General features: G+C 38.1%; 1 protein-coding gene across 1 annotated transcript; it reads right to left on the bottom strand.

Annotated features, from left to right (window-relative positions):
- Positions 1–321: 321 nt before the first annotated feature.
- LOC128513268 (transmembrane protein 200C) lies at positions 322–10,947 on the bottom strand. The gene is made up of 2 exons (XM_053486985.1): positions 10,782–10,947; positions 322–2,585 (listed from the first exon to the last, which is right to left on the bottom strand). Exon 2 carries the CDS (start codon positions 2,550–2,552, stop codon positions 1,023–1,025), a length of 1,530 nt encoding a protein of 509 aa, XP_053342960.1. The 5' UTR covers positions 2,553–2,585; positions 10,782–10,947; the 3' UTR covers positions 322–1,022.
- Positions 10,948–22,432: the final 11,485 nt, after the last annotated feature.

Genomic DNA, 22,432 nt, shown 5'->3' with positions numbered 1-22,432 from the left:
GGTGACTTTTTTTTGGCTAGGCAGTGTATTCAATTGTTTGTTTTGGAAAAACATACAAAGCCTTCTCAAATGACCAGCATTAAGTAATGAATAAGGTTACTCTAATATGAAAAAGATAAAGGAGAAAAACATAAAAGTAATCAAGAAAAGTATTATTCTACAATAAATCTAAAAGTTATCAAAACGTTCACTACCATCCCTCACCAACAGGGGTCACTATAAACCAAAAATATTATTCCACAATGAAAACGTTTGATTAAAGGAACTCAGCAATAAATATCAATACAGGTATTTGTAAGGTTTTTATTTTATCTACTGACTTTTGACTAGTAACAATTGTGCATGAACTTGACATACATTCAACCACAAAATAGTCTCTAAAAAAAAAAATAAACACTTAATTTATGGCCTTCATCATTTTCCAGCCAGGGTGAAACCTGAGAATTCATCTCTAACAGTTATTGCTGTTTGATTGCACAACAATATCCAGGTACACTGAAACAAAGTTCATGAGGTTGCATAATTATATTTTGTATGTATGTGTGTATATGTAAAGCAAGATGGGGTTTCTTTTACAAATATAGTAGCTTTGACTAAGAACTGAAGAAAGGTATTTGATTTTAAGTAACAGAGTCATTCATGTGACAAAAGTTCTGCAGAAAACACAACAATAACACAATTCAATAATTATTACAGGGAAAGTTACTTATCTGGTGACACAATGCGGGACAAGAACAGCATATAAGCCTAACAGATCAGTGCAAGGCACAAGAACAAGAACTCGTCTCTACTTTTGGACTTATCATCTATATACTGCACAAAAGTGAGTGATGGTCTCTTTGAAAGCTGGATTATACCTCCAGTCTTTTGAAATACTTAAGTATTTTATGAGTGTCGTGCTCATGACAAAATCTTACCTTATTTATGCTACAAACTAAGTAAACTGCCCACAAAAGAACTCTAAGCAGTTAGTGACTACACCTTATTTATATTCCTGAGCACAGAAACTTGCTCAGACTCGCTCAGACCTGCTCTCCCTGCTGGAGATTTGCCTTTGGGTCCATGTCTACATCAGTTGTGTGAGGGTTCAACATGATAGGTTCTGTGTGCAGCTGTGTGAGGGAGTTATTGGGGAATATTTGTGCATTCATAACATAACTCTGTGTTCCTGTCTGCTCTGGTTCCTCCACACCTGTTTCTGGCACCCCATCTGGGGCTTCAAATGAGTCTCCTCCTAGTGCTGCCAGTTTTATATAGCCCTTACTGCCCAAGCGGTCCAGCCTCGGGCAGCTGAATCTGCGTGACCTTTCTTCGTGCCGTCCAGTGCCCAGGTCGGAAAGGGCATTCAGGGACAGGTGGGATCCCAGGATCCTAAACCCAGAACCGGGAAGCTGCAGCTGCTGCTGGCATCCACTGGATACATCACCTGAGAGCTTGGGATCCCGAGATACCGACAAACCTGCCATCAGTACCTCAGCTTCGGTTTGTATGGCAGTGCTGAGAAGTTCTTCTGAGAATTCAGAGCTCTGGCACTCTGGCTGCAGCTTTTCTGTCAGATTGCATGGTGTAACATGCTCCCCCTCCCGCTCTTCTCTCGCCTCCATTTCATGGTTGTTGAGTTTAATTACAGGTAATGTGAAAGCGTTAACTGAGGAGGTGACTATGGAGCGTGTCTCCCACTCCTTGGGAGCAGGTGTTGGTTCTTTAAGCTTGTTCTGATCTCTGTATATGGTGTAGATCGTCTCAGTAAGTGACTGTCTTTCTCTAGACCAGCTAAACTTTCTGCTGAACGATGAGCTCCTGTAATCCTTTTCTTTACATGAGACAGTAGAAGGCCAGGAGCCTCTTGAAGGCATGGCTGTCCTATGTGTGGCTGATGGAAGATCTCCTTCCTTGGACTGTGTGCAGTCTAACAGCCCGTTAAGAGGAGCATGGCCCTTGGAGCGCAAGCTGTGGATGTCTATAACCGTAGAGTAAATGTCCCTCAGGTCAATGATTTTGGTCTTCTTGTCCCGGTTCTCATGGAGTACGGCATTGGCGCAAATAAAAAGGAAGATACCAATTCCCATAACCAGTGGTCCAAACACTTTGAGGTTGTCGGAGTACAGATAAGTGGTAAACAAACCATCAAAAAATCCAACAGGATGGAAATTAGGCTTGGTAGCGTTAATCGTACCGTCACTGCTATTCCAGTGCAGCTTCATCCAGAGCTTTGTATTGCTCGTAAAGTTTGATGCTGGCTGAATTTTTTTTTTAGAATCAGTTGCCTGTTTTATGAGCTGCGTCTCTCTTGGTAAGACTTTTGGATAATTTGAGGTCTCTTTAGGCCAGTATCCCAGGACGGCCATTGATATTCCCACTATTAAGACGAACAATCCGATTGCTGCAACCAGGCCAGATACGGAGAACAGCTTCAGCTTCCCCTTTACCACCACCACATTGTTCTTCATCTTTTTCCTGGCTTTTCTCCTTCGCTTGTTTTCCGCTCGGTTCTTGGTGCGGAGCGAATCTTGCCGCCGGGAGATCCTCAGGAGCCCGCCTGTCGCTATCATTTTGACTGCTAGACAATGGTTCTGTCAGTCATCCTGCAGGAGACACAACAATATTGATATATTTTACATCAGTGGCTTACTAGCTGATACTTTGACAAGGCAAAAAAAATAAAAATACTGGTGAACAAATACATTAACATCATATCCAAACAGAGAATAAGAAGACATGCTTTAAAAATAGCTCTGAAACCCTCAATGAGAATTATGTGGAATTATTAAATAAATGCACACCCAGTTCTAGTGAGTTGTTTAGTATCATGTGAACCATGCTCAGAGATATTACGCACTTTCGCCAAATTGCCTGCCAACTAACCATAAGCACCTGCACCGAGCGACCAGTTCAAAAAGATGAACAAAAAAATTAACAGATAGATATAATAGATTGGAATAAATGCTCAAATTGACAAGACTGCTGGCATGGTGCATAAACTGAATACAACAATTTTGAACATTTATTAATGTATCAGAACAGATGTTACATGCTGGCCAGATACGGAGAATAGCTTCAGCTTCCCCTTTACCACCACTACATTGTTCTTTATCTTATTCCTGGCTTTCCTTCTTCACTTGTTCCCTGCTCATTTCTTGGTGAGGAACGAATCTTGCCACCGGGAGATTCTGAGATGATTTGCTCCTTTAGTGCAGCGATACCTCTGGGCCAATTCTGATAGACTTCTGACTTCAGATGAAAAATATCAGATGTTGGGTCTGGTTCTATTTACCCATGTTTTCAGGTTTCTTTTATTTCCTTTTAAGTTAAATTTTAAGTGTTTATACCTAACTTTTCAGTTTGCTTTTGACAGAACCTTTGAGGAAGAAATTTTCTAACACTCATAGTTCAGACAAATGACAAGTTTCAAACATTTTTCCCGGTCCCCTTATCCCCAATTTCCACTGGTAGTGGAATTCCAGTCACTAGAGTTAATGTAATCAGGGAGCGTTTTTTTTTTTTTTTTTTTTTTTACAAAACCATGCAAACTAATTTGTGCTACAAAAAAAGTAATTCAGAGAAATAAATAAAAAAAATTAATTCATATAAATAAAAATATTATTTTCTGTATATTGGTCAGAACTCGCTCTTTCTATGATATTTTTACATTTCATGCATTAACCCTAAACAAGTCTCTGAAATGTTTCTGTCTGTATATCTGTCCAGCTGATTTTGTTACAACATCACACAAAACTGGCTTAACAGAATTTAATAAAACGATATTTGCTTTAAGTTAAATCTGTGCCATAAATTAATTCAAAATGTTGGGTTAAAGGGCTGTTATAAGCAGTTTTGTGCCAGATTACCTCACAGCAGCCATAATTTTTGGGATGAAGAGCACTTTTGGCCAAAGTGGGCGTGGCTACGCATCACTCAACGGAACCATTAATGCAATAGTTTACTGTAAAATACACAGAAAATGCAAAACACACCGAAATTACCGTAATGCCCCATACCTGTGCAAAGTGCCCAAAATTAATATTATAATAAAATATAATATACAATTATATATATATATATATATATATATATAAAATACGAGTTCTTTTAAGTTCCTTAATTAATGATCCCACGCTATCTCTGAACAGGAAGGTTTTCCCTTGTGTATCACAAGCACTCTCACATACTCCTATTTCATTGACCCACTCTAAAGCCCTGCGTCAGGGCTCTTATAAATATTATAACATCTTGTGGTGCGGCTCTCCATACTGCACCATGTTATAATGATGAAATATTTTTCTCCTAAAAGTTTATAGTGAAAGAGATTAACTTAAACTGTCTCTTCTATTAAAAACATTCCTGTTGTGCTCAAAGCCACAAATCTTTCTAAAGACTTATATTTGATGTGAACGTTAACCGAAGCTCTTGACCTACAGGTGAATGACTTTTGCGTTGTATTGCTGTAACATAATGGGCCGGTGAGTTCATATGTGCTGTATATATTTTCTGTGTATATAAGACATTAATCCTCTATAATTCCCAAACTAAAAACATATAAGCATTACAGTTTAGCTCGAACCCACTGAGTAGTACTAAATGTCTCCAGATCATTTCTAAAATGTGCAATTTGTGTTTTATGACAGCTAGCACCTCACATATGACAACCCCCTAAACTGGCTCATCACCTACACCAAGTGCTTCGAGAAGATACCATAGCTTAATTGCATTGAGTAATGCACAATTCACTTCGCGACTTTGCAGGTAGGTGATCCATTTGCTTAATCATTCATAATTATGTGTGGCTTAGGGTGAATTTATGAATAATTCATCACATAAATGTCTGCCCTGGCGCAGTTTTTTTTTTTTTTTTTTTTAAATGCCAGGGTTTTAGAATGGCAGGCTTCGGGAATGTGAACTTGAATGTGCTGCTGGGGCTCCATAACTAGCCCAAGGGTCAGGGACCTTCAGTGACATTCCTTTCAATGCATTTCAATGCAGAAAGGCACAACAGCTTAATCGTATTTATAATGGCCATCCATATTGTAGTACACATCAATAGCTAGGACTGCATGCTGTTATAAATGGGTAGCATTTGCCATTCAAGGTATTATTATTTTTCCAGTAGCCTTTTGCAGGTCGCCCTCCTCAATAGTGAGTAATCATAATGCATGTTCAGCAGTATTCTCAAAGGTCTTAAAGCCACATGATAAAGTGAGTATAGCTGAGTACTATTTCTGACTCTAATGTTATTTATTAGGCATGGTACTGAATATGAATTCTTCAACTGATAATAAACCACATACTGATACGAATAAGAAGTGCACTATTCAATACAGAAAGGTTCTGCGCATCGAGACCCTGATTCTGCTGGACACCAAATAACAGGGATCTTTTTTTTATTTTCTTGCTGAAATGAATGAGTGAACAGATATTGAGCTTGCAGGACAATGAGAGAGATCATAATAATGTGGAGTGCTGCATGATGTAATTTACAGCATCCATTCATCCATCCTTAGTAACTGCCTGGTCAGGGTCATGGTGGTTCGTTTAGATTTTCCTTTGGATGTAGAACTAAGTACATTTGGTGGAACACACTGTATTGCAGGCAAGTACAAACAAGAATAATGACTTTGCGAGTGAGATAAAAAAAGACTTCAACACATCTAGTTGAAACCAATTATGAGTGTGAGTGATGTAGCTGTCAGACAGAATTCACAAACCATGCTTCCAATTTTAACTTCCAGCTTCTGGATATTTGGAGTATTTATATACACAGCCGGAAATACAGAAAGTGGTACTGCATTACACCTATTGTAATCCATGCAAGTCCCCCCCCCCCCCCCACACAGGTTTCAGATTAAACTGGTAACTGACTTACCTATTTTACCATGCTTATTCTGAGCAAGTTCATTTGTGAAATTATTATTGTCACAACAATAATTCATCTGCACTCTTCTCTGGTGGACTATAGCTTGTTTTATGGTTTAATGTTAACTGTGTTTTTAAATATAGATTTTTTTTTAACACATGCAGGTAAATAGAACTAAATGCAGCTTTGTGCATGGTCATATAATGCTGGTGATATAACAAAATAAATCTCTCTCTCAATCTTCAGTGTTTTTCGAGCAGAGCTTAAAGAACAATGCAAACTGTACATGCATACACCCACACTCACACCCTGAAAACTCCATATGCCTCCCTCAATAGGTCAGGAAAGGGTCAATCCTTATCTTTTAGCCATTTATAAGTTGGCTGCATTACGGTGTAAAGTTTCGAATGAATACAACATCACCTCCATGTGTGAAGAGCAGAAGACCAACCTCTTTGGAAAGGACAAGCCTCTAATTGGGCCTAATGTATGTGAAAGCACAAAAGTCAAACACACTTACATACACTCACACACACTCCCATGCACAATATAGATGAAATCCTGAAGCTATTTGCACAGATACACAAACCACTATGGTCTAAAGAATTGTGTGTTTTCTGCATTTCATCTGTGGCTGCCAGATAGAGGACTAATTTAAATTGGGGTTTTTGATTAACTCTCCAAAGCCCTTACTATATAATTAATCACACAGCACATCCCAAGGGGGTCTCTTACTTTTATACGACAGCCATTTGCCAACAACTGAAATTATATTTTTTTAATAGAAGACAATGTTAAATGCTTTTTGACATTTGTACATTAGTTACAATTAATGTTGTGAAATGTATGCTTTCACTTAGATTATAGCAGTTATAAAAAAGATACTCCCTTTTTTTCTCTTTTTTTAAAGTTACAAAATACAGCTTGCCATGCTTCACCATGAGAAATCAGAATTAGCAAAATCCTCCGATATGAATGATGTTCTAATAGCAAAATGCCTACTGACAGGAATAATAATAATAATAAAAAAACAAAACTTGAGGCTCCTGTTCAGTAAAACGTTTTTTTTTTCAATCCACATATGAATACATAGATTATCCACTGTACAAGAACATGTGAATGCCTTGTCACTATAGTAACAATAATCAATTTGAAAGAGGACGTTGATATAAACCTGTGATTTGAATTACAGCCAACGTTATTGTCAGAGCTGCTGTTACAGAAAATTAAGCAACACCTTCTGCCTAATAAGATTTAAGACTTTAGCAGCACAATCTGGCACCACATCACACTGCTGCTTAACTTTCTTCAGAATAAATGTTCTTTTTTTTTTTCTAAAGAAAAAATCTTCAGAATAAATGTGCAGTCAAACATTTAAAAGAAAGTAGTCATCTTAATTTCAATCATGTATGAAACCTGTTCGTTAGCATATGGGTCAAATTTTGTTTAATTATTATGTTTAACATTCTCAGATTAAGGACAAGGGATCAAGCCTTTCATCGGCATCCCAGACATCAAATGGTGCATAAAATAAATAATAAGAATAATAAGAATAATAAGAATAAAAAGGTTAATGTTCAGGAAAAAAAAGAAAAAAAAACTTAAACAGAACATAAGCATTAAATCATTACAAGCAGCTAAAAAGACTTTGCTCTGTCCATGGTGCTGATGTGTTACACACACAAAGAGGAAGATTAATGGGCTTCATATGACAGGCTGCCGGTAAAATGAAGCAGTCAAATCAAGCTTTCAAACATTCATTACAGCTTGACACATTGCACATGCTGCAGTCATGATTTAAAGGTTAATGCTCTAGCTTAGTGATCAATAGGTCATGGGTTCAAGCCCCTACCCCTGCAAAGCTGCAACTGCTGGGCCCTTGAGCAAGGCGCATCACACACTTTGCTTCAGGGTTGCTATAACAGGTAATGAAAATCTATGTGGGATGTCAAACCAGAACATTAGATTGTGCAGAAAAACTAAACACAGTTATGACAGTATAAAACTACCTTAATTGTTTTATATAGTGCACTAATGCACTTATCTTAGCGTTTCACTAGTGCTTGGATACCATCATGGTAGAAAGTTCTCAGTATGCCAGAGCCATGATTAGCATCTCTGGCCTCACAGAAACTCATTTATTGCCCCAAACATGTGGAAATGGCTTAGAGCGAGGTCAGGACTGTACGGAGGATGTTCTGTTTCTTTGAATGTTTACAGGACTGCAATGACTGCAGTGGACTTCGAACCACCTCGGCCAGGTCATGTACAAATGTATGGCCTTCTTTAAGATGTTTGGACTACTCAAATATTTTATTGCTACTATGAGTTTCATCACTGTTCTCCTACTATGAGTTTTATCACAAATCCTGGTTTGACTTGAACACCCCATGTATATGTGATAAATAAAGGCTTCTTCTTCTTAGGCATAATCAGTAAAAAAAAGTTAAACCGCACAGAAAAAAAACACAAATACGCTTTCGATCACACACAGAACTTGAGGGTTTTATATATCCCTGCTTTACGAACTGAGGCTGAAGGGCTAATTAAACACTGGAAGGATCTTGAGACTCAGGTGTGTACGAAAATGGAACAGTGTGGACAAGCCTGCAGTCCTTGAAGACTGGACGAAAAGTCCCCTTTTTGTACAATTTTATAAACACAGTAGAATACACCTGAAACATACAGACATACCTAATGCTGCCCCATTACACATTTTTTCAACTATTGAAAATAAAACCCCAGGCTTACTGAAAAAAAAAATTCATCAGATAATTTCTGAGCTGCATTTTTATGTTAGTAGCTCACGGGCCTTTTTGAAAACACCGTAACATTCTTGCAAGATTAAACACAGGCTTGAGCTTTACCCGACTTTCACTCAAAGCTTTAATTTATTCATTAGCATCCTCCATGCGCTTGTTTCCTCTACCCTGCGCATTAATGGAAAGTGAACACAGGGCCATCGCTGACCAGATCTTATTATGGTCTCAGGAAAATTCTGGACAGCAGTGACCCTGACATGATAGTGGTGTGCTCTGGGAGTGTTAAAGTGATAAGGACGCATCAGGCCTACAGGATTGCTGGAATTTTTTTACACCTGCTGTGTTTAGAAGCTGACACTAATGAACAAGTATTGAAAGACTAAAACACATGGTGCATAAAAGGGCAACAACAACAAGCTAGTAGTGTCCAATACTGCACATCATGCATTCATAACAACCCCACCGGCACTATCATGTCAGTATCATTGTTAGAAATAAAGGTAGCTTTTGTTGTTGTTGTGGTGGTGGTACATAAAAAAAAATTACATACCACTCACTCACTCACTCATTGTCTATACCACTTTATCCTGTATACAGGGTCACGGGGGGCCTGAAGCCTCTCCCAGGAGACTTAGGGCATGGGGCAGGGTACACCATGGACAGGGTGCTAATCCACCGCAGGGCACACACATACACACACTCACACACTCATTTACACACTATGGGCAACTTGGAAACGCCAATTTATGTCTTTAGACTGTGGGAGAAAACAGGAGCACCCGGAGGAAACCACCAAGCACAGAGAAAACATGCAAACCCCATGCACACAGACCCCGAGGCAGGAATCAAACCTGGATCCTGGAGGTGCAAGATAACAGTCCTAACCATTAAGCCACCTTACCACCAATTACATCAATATATTTAAATTAAGGGCAGAATTTCCACTCAGGTAAAAATATGTGAGTTAAACATAAATAAATGATGGTAAATAACTGTACAACATGTATATTTACGTTAAAATCATATAACAGAATTATGCATATTGGCAAACTAAATGTATTGCAGTAAAATAGACAATATGTAAAGGCTTCACAAGGCCAATATAATTTTGCATCTTACATACAGTTAGGATGCATCTTTTACATGCAAAAGTAAACATGGTGTACCTTTTGATAATTATTTACTATACAGAATTACATTAGAGTACTAATTATAATTAAGAGTACACTGCATACAGTACACATTCAGTGTTAAATATGCATCCTAAAAGGATCAAAAGTGACAAGGATGGTGCAGTTTGAGAAAGGTTCACCACTTGAATCTTTGGTCTGCATTAGTGCTATGGTGGTCCATCTTCACTGATGCATGGGGTAAAGAGGATATAAGAGGATGACAAATTGTGCCTAGCAACAGTTGGGCTATACAGTCAGTAACCATACCTACAAATTAGTACCTAATAAAATGTCTAAAGTGAGTGCATTTAGCTTATAATAGCAATTCGGTTTATAGTGGATATTAAAACATTTACCAGGCTAATCGAATGCATTTTATGATATAACAGGATCTATTAAAGTATATGCTATAGAGGAATGGATGTGCGCCAGACTGATGCGCTTTCATCATCGGAATAAAATGACCTTTAACAAAACAGTGGGCTGGCCATTTGCATGGGGGAAAAAAAACAACAACAAATAATTACTTAAAATGTTCAAATGACTGCATGCACACTTCTGTCTGAGCAGTTACGCAGAGTTTGCAGGGTCAGAACGGAGTGGCGCGCGCGACATCGCGCAAGATCCCTGAGTGATCTGTTTGCATATGAATCTGGTAATAAATTCCTGTATTTTATACAAATCCCCGAAACCGATTAATATGATTGCATTACGTAAAGAGATTCCTCAGCACAATATTATTCCAACCCAGCAAGGAGACACGCTCGTGCTGATCAGTGCTGTGCTTTGAGCGGTATTATCACGGTTATGCGCGCGCACATTATCAACAAAGGCAACACTACTAAGGCTCGAGCTTAAAGGATGAAATCATACTATTCCACCCAATGTTACAATAATATAAATGCAGCATAATGTACACCGATGCCCGTTGATTTCACCTGATCAAGTTTCCAATCAAAGATAAATGGAGCCCCTCTGTCCGCGCGCACGCCTTACCGAAATGACGCCTGTCCATCGCTCGCGCCTCAGAGCTCGCGCGCGCGCCTCCACTTCAGTAGTAACGAGCCATGGCGCTGGAAGATCGCTCGCGCTCGTGCGCCTCACCGGCCACGGAAATGAACCGACAGAAGAGATCCAGTCGCCTAAAGGGGCGGTCTGAACCCACGCGCGTCCCTCTGAGGGGGGAAAAAAGAGACACGTTGCCAGATCACGCAGTTTCCCATTCTGGTGTAAATACACCTAGTTCAGGGGGTGGAGTCAAACCTGATCCAGCTCCTCCCATATCATGAAGCGTACATTAGTCCCAACTCGCTCTTTTATTGATATCATTACTTTCATACATTGGAGAACCAGAAACCAGTCTCAAAATTGTTTCGTGCGAAACTTTGGCAGTACTTTGATATTTGCGTGATGTTAAACCTTTTGCTTTATAAATTAAATCAAAATGCTAATTAGAAGAGCAGTTATAAGCAGTAATGTTCCAAATGACCAGGTACTGCGCATGCGTCAAACTATTGGCGCGTCTTAAATCCACCGCTGGACAGAATTCAATGACACTTTTGACACTTTTTAGATATCTGCCTAAAGTTTAACCTGCACCATAAGTGAAATCAAAACGTTGAGTAAAAGCGATGTTATAAACAGTAAGATTTAATAATCTGCTTTTAAAAATAAGCTACTAATAAGCTACTTGCTCAATTTAAACCATAAATTGCTGCAATAAAAGCGCTGAAGTGGTATAAGTGAATTAATTTGCTGGGGTCATTTTAAAACAAAAAAAAGAGATTCATGTGTAACAGATGCAGATACAGGTCAAGTTTTAGAATCATCAGAACAGGGGAAAATAAATTAAACTGGACAGTAAAAGACCAGGTGTATTTTAATCAACTTTCACCTGACCTGTCCGGATGAGAACAGATTTCTGTTTTTGGTTGACAAGAACAGAACTATGTGCAGTGTTTTGTGGTCTCAAGACTTGCATTTTGAGATTTTTTTTTGGTCAACATGGTTGTAATTATTTGAATTACCTTTGCTTTCCAGTCAGCCCAAACCAATCTGGAGCAAAATCTGTTCTGACTATTTATTTCTGCACAAATCTATTTTTTTTTTTTTTAAATTGCAAACATGAAAACACGAGAATTGCAGGAGATCAAGAGATTTTGAACCAGCCTGTCTGGCACCAAAGTACATACCATAGTCAAAGTCTGCCCCCAATTTGATGTTGATTGTGAGCTGCTTGACCTCTGTCTGATTGGTTTTAAACGCTGTGATGCAACACTGGGCACTGGGCAATTTAAACATTCCTATAAGCCTCTAATGTGTGTTTTGGGGAGAACTTGAAAACTTAACTTACACAGGCCAGATTTGAGATTTAAACCCCAAACCTTGGAGGGGAAAGATAATGGCTACACCACAGTTCCACCTTGATAAAACACCAGTTTTCTTGCACTAATTTCTTAAAAAATGTCCTGTTGGTTATAATTTGGTAAATTCCATTATTCCATTATTATTAAATTTCAATTACAAATATTAGTTTTAGGACAGTAATCCAGATTCAGTGTTTTTATAATTTTTTTTAATTGATTTTGCTTTTTAAATATATTGTTTTCTTGTTTCTTTTTTATCAGGTGTTAAATTCACCAACATGCCTATGTATTTAAATGCAATTATTCCATTAGACTAAAAATATAATTTGCTCATCACATATTTAAATATGTACGTACTTGATACATTATTTAATAAATGGTTGGTTGCCTTATGGGATGCATGCCGTTGGATCAGGTCTGTCTCTGTAACTGCAGCAAAGAACATCTCTTTATTTCCTGTAAAATGGATTTGGATTGGTAGCTATAACTTGGCAAACTAACAAGCAAATTAATTTGATAGGGCTTTAAACAGAGACGTTGCCACAATCTGGCACTAAAATCTGGCAACCCTTAAACCAAATGTTGGAATTAAGAGCTTGCAAAGCACTCTGTCTTTCCAAAGGAGTCATAAATACATTAAGAATTAAAATGCCAAATGTAATGATTTATATAATGCTGTTTGCAAATTGCTCAGCATCTCAGACACTGGATGGTCTAATGTTCTTGCTTGCACTTAAAGCCTGAGGAAGTCCAGGCCTCCTAGTTTGTCTCATACTGTTTGGATAGTGAACAGCTAATGCACTGAACCGGAACAGGCTACTAAACAAAAGGTGTGTTTAACATTTTTGGTTGATGAGCTTCGTGTTTTTGTAATTGTGCACTTTTACGAGTGATTGGCTAAAGAACAATTGACAATGAGGACAGATATCTGTATCATGCAGGGTAGTTTTATAGATGGTGACAGCATGTTAACATTCTGACTTTAAGGTCTGTAGAAAGGAAGGCAGTGACACAGCACAGGCAAGCCATTAAATTTAAAATACACTGGTCTGTTTGGTCTTCAGCGCCAGACTGCTGAGAATATCGCCAAAAATAGTTTTCGACTGACTGTTGGTGATTCTTTTAAGTGAACTGAAGGAATTGACCTGCCACATAGTTAGAAGTGTTTATTGATCGCACACTCCCAAAATAAACCCCACACAATGTTGTTAGCTAAAAGTTGTGTCTGGTGACTAGCAAGGCAGCTTCACAAGCTAGTGGCATTTATTGTTTAGCAGAAAGAAAAAGACTGAAACATCAGGTCAAGAATTTTGCATGCATTCTTACCAAGTATTGAAATATCGTTATATCACACTGTAATTAAAATGACTACGACCACATTAGTTAGCTTGGAACCAGCATGTTTTATGTTGGACTTATTTCACCAGGGAAAAGAACATCTAGCCGCAGCGCTCACCCCCCCCATCCTGACATGATCGCCCAAGGTGATCCTGACAGAGTAACAGGACAGCGAACTGACCCGAAGGACAGATCTTTATAGGTGTGCGGATATAATGTGACAGCTCATAGCGTGAGGTGCAGCACAGAGCAACTGCTGTATTGCTCTCACTGGGAAATAGACTTTAGGGCTATTAGTGGTGCATCACAATATATTTGCAGTAAAATACAAAAGAAAACCTTCATTCAGCTAATCCAGTCACCTGGAAAAGAAAGGAACTAAAATCAAAGAGCAAGTTTGGAAGGTTTTATTGTATATTCATTATATAAATTATTCAAACTGTGTCTAAATACTCATTATAATTAGATTTTACTTTTTTTTTTTTTTTTTTTTTTACAATTCCAAAACTTAAACACATTTTCTTTTTTTTCTTTTTAATATCTTTTCCAAAATCATTTACTTGTTTTTTGTTTTTTAATTGTTAAATTAGCTAGTTCAGTTTTTTAATTTGCCAAATTAAATACTAATGTTACAGCCATGTTTAAAAGTTAGTACCCCCCTTTTAATTCTATGTGCTTTGGTGTAAAAGAAAAAAACAAATTATTTAATTATGTTGGGTTTTTATAGTATTAGGGAAATACAACCACAGACAACAAAAAGTCAAAACATAAAAATCAGGGTTTTAGAATTGGATTTTGGAATGGCCTTGTCAGAGTACAGACCTTAACCCAACTAAAATGCTGTGGTGGGACCTAAAGAGAGCTATGCATAAGTGAATGCCCAAAAACCTCAATGAACTGAAGCATTGTGAACTAAAATTTCAAAACAATTTTGGATTTTTACCAAAATTATGTGCAAGACTGATAAAGTCATATAGGAAACAATTACTTTAAGTTATTGCTGCAAAAAGTTGAGCTACTGTACAAGCTATTGAATAATGGGGCTCTTAGTACTTTTGTTAAATAAATTATGGCCTAGGGGCCATTGCTTATGTGCTTAAAAGATTGTTTGTGACCTTAAAAAGAAAAAAAAATGATGTTATAAGAAGATAGAAAGATAGATTTCCATACGAGAAATGTATAATTTAAAATGTGGAATGTATAACGTGTAAATTATTTTAATTATAAGTTATATGGAATGTGGAGATACTGTAGTTGGTTGAGTTTTGTTATATTTAAAGTAGGTACTTCATGCGTTCATTAATCATTAAGTTTTATTCAAGTAGATATAAAGTATTTTACTTGGGTATAGTTCCACTGTACTGTACATCATCCACCACTGACAGGCTCCAAGGGATCAAATTCTCTTTCTATTTCCCTTGCATACTGATCACACATGGGCTTTGTTTTACACAGGCGGTATTAACCTACATGCCACAGCATGCAACAGTCTAGACTCTCTCTCTTTCTCTCTCTCTCTCTCTTATCCCTGCTCCCTCTGCAAATGAGGTCTGAGACCAGCACATGGTCTATAGACTAAATCATTGGAGGTCTGAGACCAGCACACTGGACCTATAGACTAAATCATTTCATAACTTTCCAGAATTATAAGAACTGAGTTAAAAAAGATCAAAATAATTAAGACAAAGGCATTTACAGGAAGAGTGGAAATGCGAAATAAGCTCTGGGACTGGAGCATGGATCCCCTACCTGTTTACAAATATTTTACAAATGTGAACCCATTCATCATTAAAGATGTTAGTTTTTCTTTTTTATTCCAATGCAATAAACAGTCATCATCGTCTCACTCATCCTCTATACCGTTTTATCCTGTATTCAGGATCGCAGGGGGTCTGGAGCTTATCCCAGGAGACTTAGGGCACAAGGTAGGGGCACCTTGGACAGGGTGCTAATACATCGCAGGGCGCACCCATACACACACACTCATTCATGCTCACAGGGTTGGAAATCGAGCCTGGCCGGGAATCAAACCCCGACACTGGAGGTGCAAGGTAACAGTGCTAACCACTACACCACCATGCTGCCTTGCTACAAACACTATAAAAAAAAAATATATTATGTAACATAGCTGTCAAGAGAATTATAATTACGGACTTCAAATGTTATTAATAAATCCTAAATGCTGCTCATGTCCTTGCTAATGGAACTCCGAGAAAAGAGATAGATCAATGCAAGTTAAGTTGTTTATAGCCCACAGCACATGCCAGCAGCTGGCATTATGCATAAACATAATTTAAGCATAAAAGAAGATTTTATATATATAATGGCAAAAATATTAAACCCATTTGCATCTAATGGAGAGAGTTTTAAATGATCTATCATAACAGACTTTACTTATAGAACTGAAGTAAAATATACTTAAGTAATGTGATTATCTTTCTGTCACTGGTAAAAATAAACATAAAACAGTAAGGAGAGGCAGAGTTAAGCCCCAGCATCATGGTTAAGTTATTGATGAAAGTTACATAGTTGCACAGGTACCGTATCAGGTGATCTTAAGATGATGTTTTTTTGCTGCGTCACAAAGAAGCATGTATGAATGGATAGAGAAGTTTGCACGGAAGTGCTGGACGCTTGTCCACGTCTATGGTTCATGACAAACATCTGCATACTTCTGCCCACACTATTACCATTCTGCAAAAACTTCATTTTGAGGTGTAAGCTTTTGGTAATCCTCCCTATAGTTCTAATCTTGCTGTCTTTTCACCTGTTTGGTTCCCTGAACACAGCCCTAGAAGGACAAAGATTCACTTCTGATGAAGAAGTGAAGACAGCAGTGCATTGCAGCTCAGCCTAAAAATTGTAATAAAGAAAAAATGAAAGCTTTTCATTACATCAATGCCGATGACATGCATTTCATTTCAGCATGGAAATTGTGACAATTCAGCAACCAGATTACTGATGTAATCTAATATGATTCTGCATGTAACCTTGTCAACATGGTGCTAGCATGGAGCTTGTTTTTCCAACACACCTATAATAATATTAACGTCAGTGCTGTGTGATTTATGAATCATAAATTTATTCCAACAATCTTCCTCTGGTCTTCCATTTGAAGCAGTTTTTATTTGACACTTTTTCAAGGCTGCTCACTTTTTCAAGGCTGCATGATTTTGCCGGCAGGATTCATCTTCGTCTGACAGCTCACCTGCAGCCTTGGCCATGGGTGGATTGGATAAACAGCAGTTTTAGGAACGCACAGGAATGTGATCTGGGCTCGTCAGCTAGATTTGCTAAAAGCGTATTGAGCCTGGAAGAGAGCTGAGAAATCAATGACAGCTGAATATTTTAAGCTTCAGTGTAATGTTAAAAATAAAATATAAAACTGATTATTGAGTCACGGGTAAAAAAAATAGTTCATATGATGATGTTCCTGAGCTGCTGTGAGTCACCCTGACAATCCTGTAATAATAATTCACAGTCAGTGCTGTGTCAGGGATTGGAATCAGTGGGAAATCTCTATGGAAGATGTCATCACGTCCCAGTTCCAGGCAGTCTAATTAGAAAGAAGTGTGATTGGAAAATCAGAAAGCCAATAAGCAGATTGTGCAAACAAACAGAAGCGAGAAAAAAAGACAATGTTTATGGAAAAAAATATTCTGACATGTGTTGAAAGGTAATGCAGGAAAATTAGATGACAACAAAAGTTTTAAAAAGCCAATTATTAGATTATCCAGGTCTGGTTTACAAAAATAAACACATCAAAAGCAACTGGATGTGATGGTTGGTTTTGTTGACTACTTTGCAGGGTTGCCTCTAATGCAGGACGATGTGAACCAACACGGAAACACACAGCCTTATCTAGGGGTCACGGGAGACCTCTTCCAGGGCACTCAAGGCATGAGGTGTGGTACAGGGCACACATGCACATTCAGAAATGCCAATAAGCCTACCTTGAATGTTTTTGTCAGCATGGCAGCCTAGTGGTTAGCACTATCACCTTGCACCTCCAGGATCTGTGTTTGATTCCCGCTTCGGGGTCTGTGTGCATGGAGTTTGCATGTTCTCACTGTGCTTGGTTGGTTTGCTCTGTGTTTCCTTCCACAGTCCAAAGACATGCAAAGTAGGCTAACTGGCATTGCTGAAATGCCCATAATGTGTGAATGCGTGTTTAAATGTTGACCGGCAGTCCAACCATGGTCATAAAAATAAGAAAAAATATAAGAATAAATATAATGGTAACCACCATTGGCCTCCACGGTTCTTAGTGGAAAATTATGAATGTCTTTGGATTGTAGGAAACCGGAGTGCCTGGAGGAAACCCACCATGCCTTGAAGAGAGGCCACAGTCATAACTACTATCCCCCCATGACACCTTATTATATGTGCAATAATTATTGTAAAACTTAAGTTATGTTGAGGAAATAACAATATTTATTTGTATACTGTAATTAAAGTTCCAGTCCTTTCCCATACAGCACAGTATGAGAATAACTAGTTTGCAGGTATGCTGCTGGTGTCGGCGCTATTTAGGCCAGCTACTTAGCATGCAATATGGAGTTTGAATATCATTAGTACCCAGTCTGTAACATGAGCATATTTATTATGTGCTATATTCAGCTTATTTGCTGTTTTTTTAGAATTACACTAACCTCATTCAGACCACCTTCCAGGTCAATGAGGCAGAATACACACTTTTGAAACTCATGCACTTTTATGCCTTCATGGAACAACATTTAGAGGTTGTATAAGAGAAAACCTTCCCCACTGCACATACACATACACCTTGCACAGCAGGTTATTTCACACTATAAATAATTTAATTTAAAAAAGAATAGCTTTAAAAACTGCACATATGGATGTTGGACAAATGGACAAGTTTCAAGAGAGACCACATTGAACATAGAGCTTTTTTTTTTTTTCGGACAGAAACAGTTTCCCATCAATGCTTTATTTTTTCATATAAAATTGAAATAAAGATAAAATCTTTGGCATAAACAAGTTCAGACAGGCCAGTGCCTACGAAACCATGATTTTATAATATGCCAGAAACAAACTGTGCTTTTGATGTAATAAACATCAGACTGAGCCAAACCAAGGTTATGCATCCATCGGAAATGATTTGGAAGCTGTTCGCTGATAAAATGCCCATGGCAGTGGAGCAGCGCAGATGTTTAGGCAACCAGACCTCCCCTTTGAAGCCCTACAGTACCTTGGCTACAATACATCTCTGACACTGTGCAGCAAAGAAGAGAAACTGGAACAGGGAAGAAGGATGAGATGGAAGAATGCCATAAGGTAGTGACAAAGAGAGAAACCCAAAGCTTTTTTTTAAGCACTCATGGGTTGATGGCTTAAAGTCATGACCTTGTTAAAGCCATCATTCATCACATGGATTTCCAAAGTCATGATAGATCAGCTAAAAAACATCAGCGTGCAACTGTGATATATTGCATTCAAAAATTCAGGTGAAGGTTTTGTATAAATGACCAGATTTGTTTAGATCACAAAGGCAGCATCTTCAAGTTGCTCATGCATTTTTTTTTGTAATCAAATTAGCTTTTCAAGCATTACAAATAACATAAAAGACAATAATCACAAACAATTTTTTTTTAAATATAAGCATTTATGCTGTATTTTACATTCTACCTAGAAGGTGATTGGAATGTTATTATAAAAGGTGACCACATTAAAAAGACTACATTAAGAAGTCTCCCACATTAAGGTTACTACTCAGTTAGAGAGGGCCAAAGACTATCACGTGTTTCCTCCAAGCCAGGCGACCACATCTTTTTGAACTGCTCACGCATGATTGGGGGCGGCGTAACACACTCGGTGTACAGCGTTATCCGATCCTTCACTTGCGTGCGCTAAGTGCTTCCCATCCTACCCCGCTGCGAGAGCTCGGTCAATCAGCTCTCTCCAGGCCCCCGGCTGTGGGAGGCTACAGCATCACCCAGAAATCGAACTCGCAATCTCTGGGTGATCTCCGGATGCTCAGTACACATGCTGGTATGTGGATTAATGACTCTTACTGTAATTTCTTGAAACACTTAAATTACCTTAATTTCTCCTACATAATATTATATGTAAGTCTTATGGCCTTGTTTTTTTTTTATGTCTGGATTTTAAATCTTGAACCCTGAATCTTTGTCCCTTGAATCATTTTCTTAAAAAAAAGAAAAAAAAAACCCTCTACATAGGACTTCCTAGTTGGCTACTCTGGTTTCCTCCCACAGTGCCAAGACATGCAGATTAGACTAACTAGCATTCCCAAAAATTGCCTGTATGTGTGTATGTATGTGTGTGTCCCCTGCAATAGATTTGCACCGGGTGTACTCTGCCTTCTACCCAAAGTCTCCTGGGATAGGCTCCAGGCCTCCCGCGGCCCTGTACAGGAGAATAATAAACCTTAGCTACTCTACAATTAAAATTTAAAAAACACCCTTAGAGAAAAAGGTTAAATTGAGCTTTTGTCGGTGTACTTAATGCTTTTATGAATACCGTCCACCATCAAGGTTCGACTTTCTAGAATGCCAGAATCAAAGTATACTAACTAATCTTAAGGAACCGCCTCAGATATCTTAAGGCTTTTTCTTTATTGTCACATGACTTTAATGTCAAAATGCTGTCAGTAACATGACAGTAGACTGGTAAAGTGTCCAACTTTGGTAAATTATACACACTAAAAGGTACAAAAAGTGTACACTTGCAAGTATCATCTCAGTTTCTCGATCGTTCTATATTTGTAAAATAACCTTGGTTTGTAAAAGGTGCTATGCAAATGAAACTCATAATTATAACGATTAGCGCAGCTGTGGTGTTTTTCAGTTTCTTCCTCCACAGATGGATTACAGGCCATAAGCTTCCCCTGTGCTATTCGTTTTGAACTCTGCAAGGCTAAATAAAGCATAAAAGCCTGCTTGTGTTTGTAGTCTGCTTTGGACAAGCCGTCTATCCTGCTGTGGCCAGCTTCAGCTTTGAAGTCAAGACAGCAGCCTGCATATGGTCCATGTATAAATGATTGTGATCATTTTTCATTTAGCAGTTGTTTGTGTATTCAGTCAAAAGATGGAACATGGCAGAGCTTTTAGTTGGACACTTTGGTATGTTGTTTTAACTATGCTACTTCTGGTAAGCTCCAGATGGAGACCTTCTTCCTCTTCTTTTTTTTTTTCCCTCTCACACTTTTCCCAGTTTTTGCCACAGCTGAGGTGTTTGTAATTCCCTGTCCTATCAATCAAGCATTTTGCATGATGAACAATAAAAGCTTTTTAAAATTCATTGCTCCCTCTCTCTCTTCCTCACTCTCACACACACACACATACCTCACTTTGAGTGTTTTTGTGCTATACTAATAAGAATGTTTGAAAACCTGTCACTTTCATCACACCATCCTGATGATTTAGGTCACACACAAAAGTTCACCACTTTTTCTCATTCCTTGCCTTTGGTAATTAAAGAAAGAAAGCTATAAGTCATCTCAAGGATAAATGAGATTGATAGAAGATTTACATGTGTCAGGTCAGAGGAGTGCAAGCAGCCCGGAGCACAAAGATCAAACCTGTCATTTTGGATTTGGTTCAGTGCGTATGCTGTCCGCGCAGATGAGGTTGCCATGGCAACCGTTTCATAATGCATCCTGAAACACCTTCATACAGGTTTACAGTGTTTGCTGCATTTTGTCTTTTTATTGTGAGAATGAGTGTGTGTGTGTGTGTGTGTGTGAGAGAGAGAGAGAGAGAGAGAGCACAATGAAATGAAAACTCACTGCCTTTCATTTCAGAGAACAGCTCTCTATCCCAGTTGGATAAAATCCATATTTTTAATAATAAGATTCTTCAAATTGACATGATTTTATATATATCATCATCTTCACAGAGGAAATGTGGTTGGAAAAGCATCCTAAATGAGTGTGATGGGAGATCACTTATACGCATAGCAGTCAGATTCTATATACACAATATTGGGTACAATAGTGTAAAACACAAAATATAATATAAAACATAAAAAACACCAACAACATATTGTTGGTGTTTTTTTTTTTATGTTTTGTACAGTATATGTTTTATATATGTTTTTACATACAGAGTCAGCCAAACATGTACTGTATACACACATCAAGAAAGGAAAAATAGTATGATGTATGTTATACTAATATAATAGTAATAATATTATCATGTTATTATCATAATATTGTAATATATACACTGGGGCAAAAAAGTATTTAGTCAGCCACCAATTCTGCAAGTTCTCCCATTTAAAAAGGAAAGAGAGTTCTGTAATTTTCATCATAGGTATCTCAACTATGAGAGACAAAATAAGAAAAAAAAATCCAGAAACTCACATTGTAGGATTTGTAAAGAATTTATTTGCAAATTATGGTGATAAGTATTTGGTCAACTTCAAACAAGCAAGATTTCTGTCTCTCACAAACCTGTAACTTCTTCTTTAAGAGGCTCCTCTGTCCTCCACTCATTACCTGTAATAATGGCATCTGTTATTACTGTAGTATAAAAGACACGTGTCCACAACCTCAAACAGTCACACTCCAAACTCCACTATGGCCAAGACCAAAGAGCTGTCAAAGGACACCAGAAACAAAATTGTAGACCTGGCTGGGAATCTGCAATAGGTACGCAGCTTGGTGTTAAGAAATCAACTGTGGGAGCAATGATTAGAAAGTGGAAGACATACAAACGGGGGACCAAGTAAATGACCTGCAAAGAGCTGGGACCAAAGTAACAAAGGCTACCATCAGGAACACACTGCGCCGACAGGGACTCAAATCCTGCAGTGCCAGACGTGTCCCCCTGCTTCAGCCAGTACATGTCCAGGCCCATCTGAAGTTTGCTAGAGAGCATTTGGATGATCCAAAAGAGGATTGGGAGAATGCAAAAAGAACTTAGGGATTGGCACTAAACAGCTGTTTACCCTTAAGAG

Source organism: Clarias gariepinus, chromosome 25, assembly GCF_024256425.1.
Source record: "Clarias gariepinus isolate MV-2021 ecotype Netherlands chromosome 25, CGAR_prim_01v2, whole genome shotgun sequence".
NCBI classification, from domain to species: domain Eukaryota; kingdom Metazoa; phylum Chordata; class Actinopteri; order Siluriformes; family Clariidae; genus Clarias; species Clarias gariepinus.
Note: the sequence above shows the minus strand (reverse complement) of the source record. Positions and strands in the feature narration are given on the sequence as shown.

Excerpts from the sequence above, each read along its gene's own strand:
- LOC128513268 (XM_053486985.1), bottom strand. The coding sequence starts at position 2,552 with ATGATAGCGACAGGCGGGCTCCTGAGGATCTCCCGGCGGCAAGATTCG.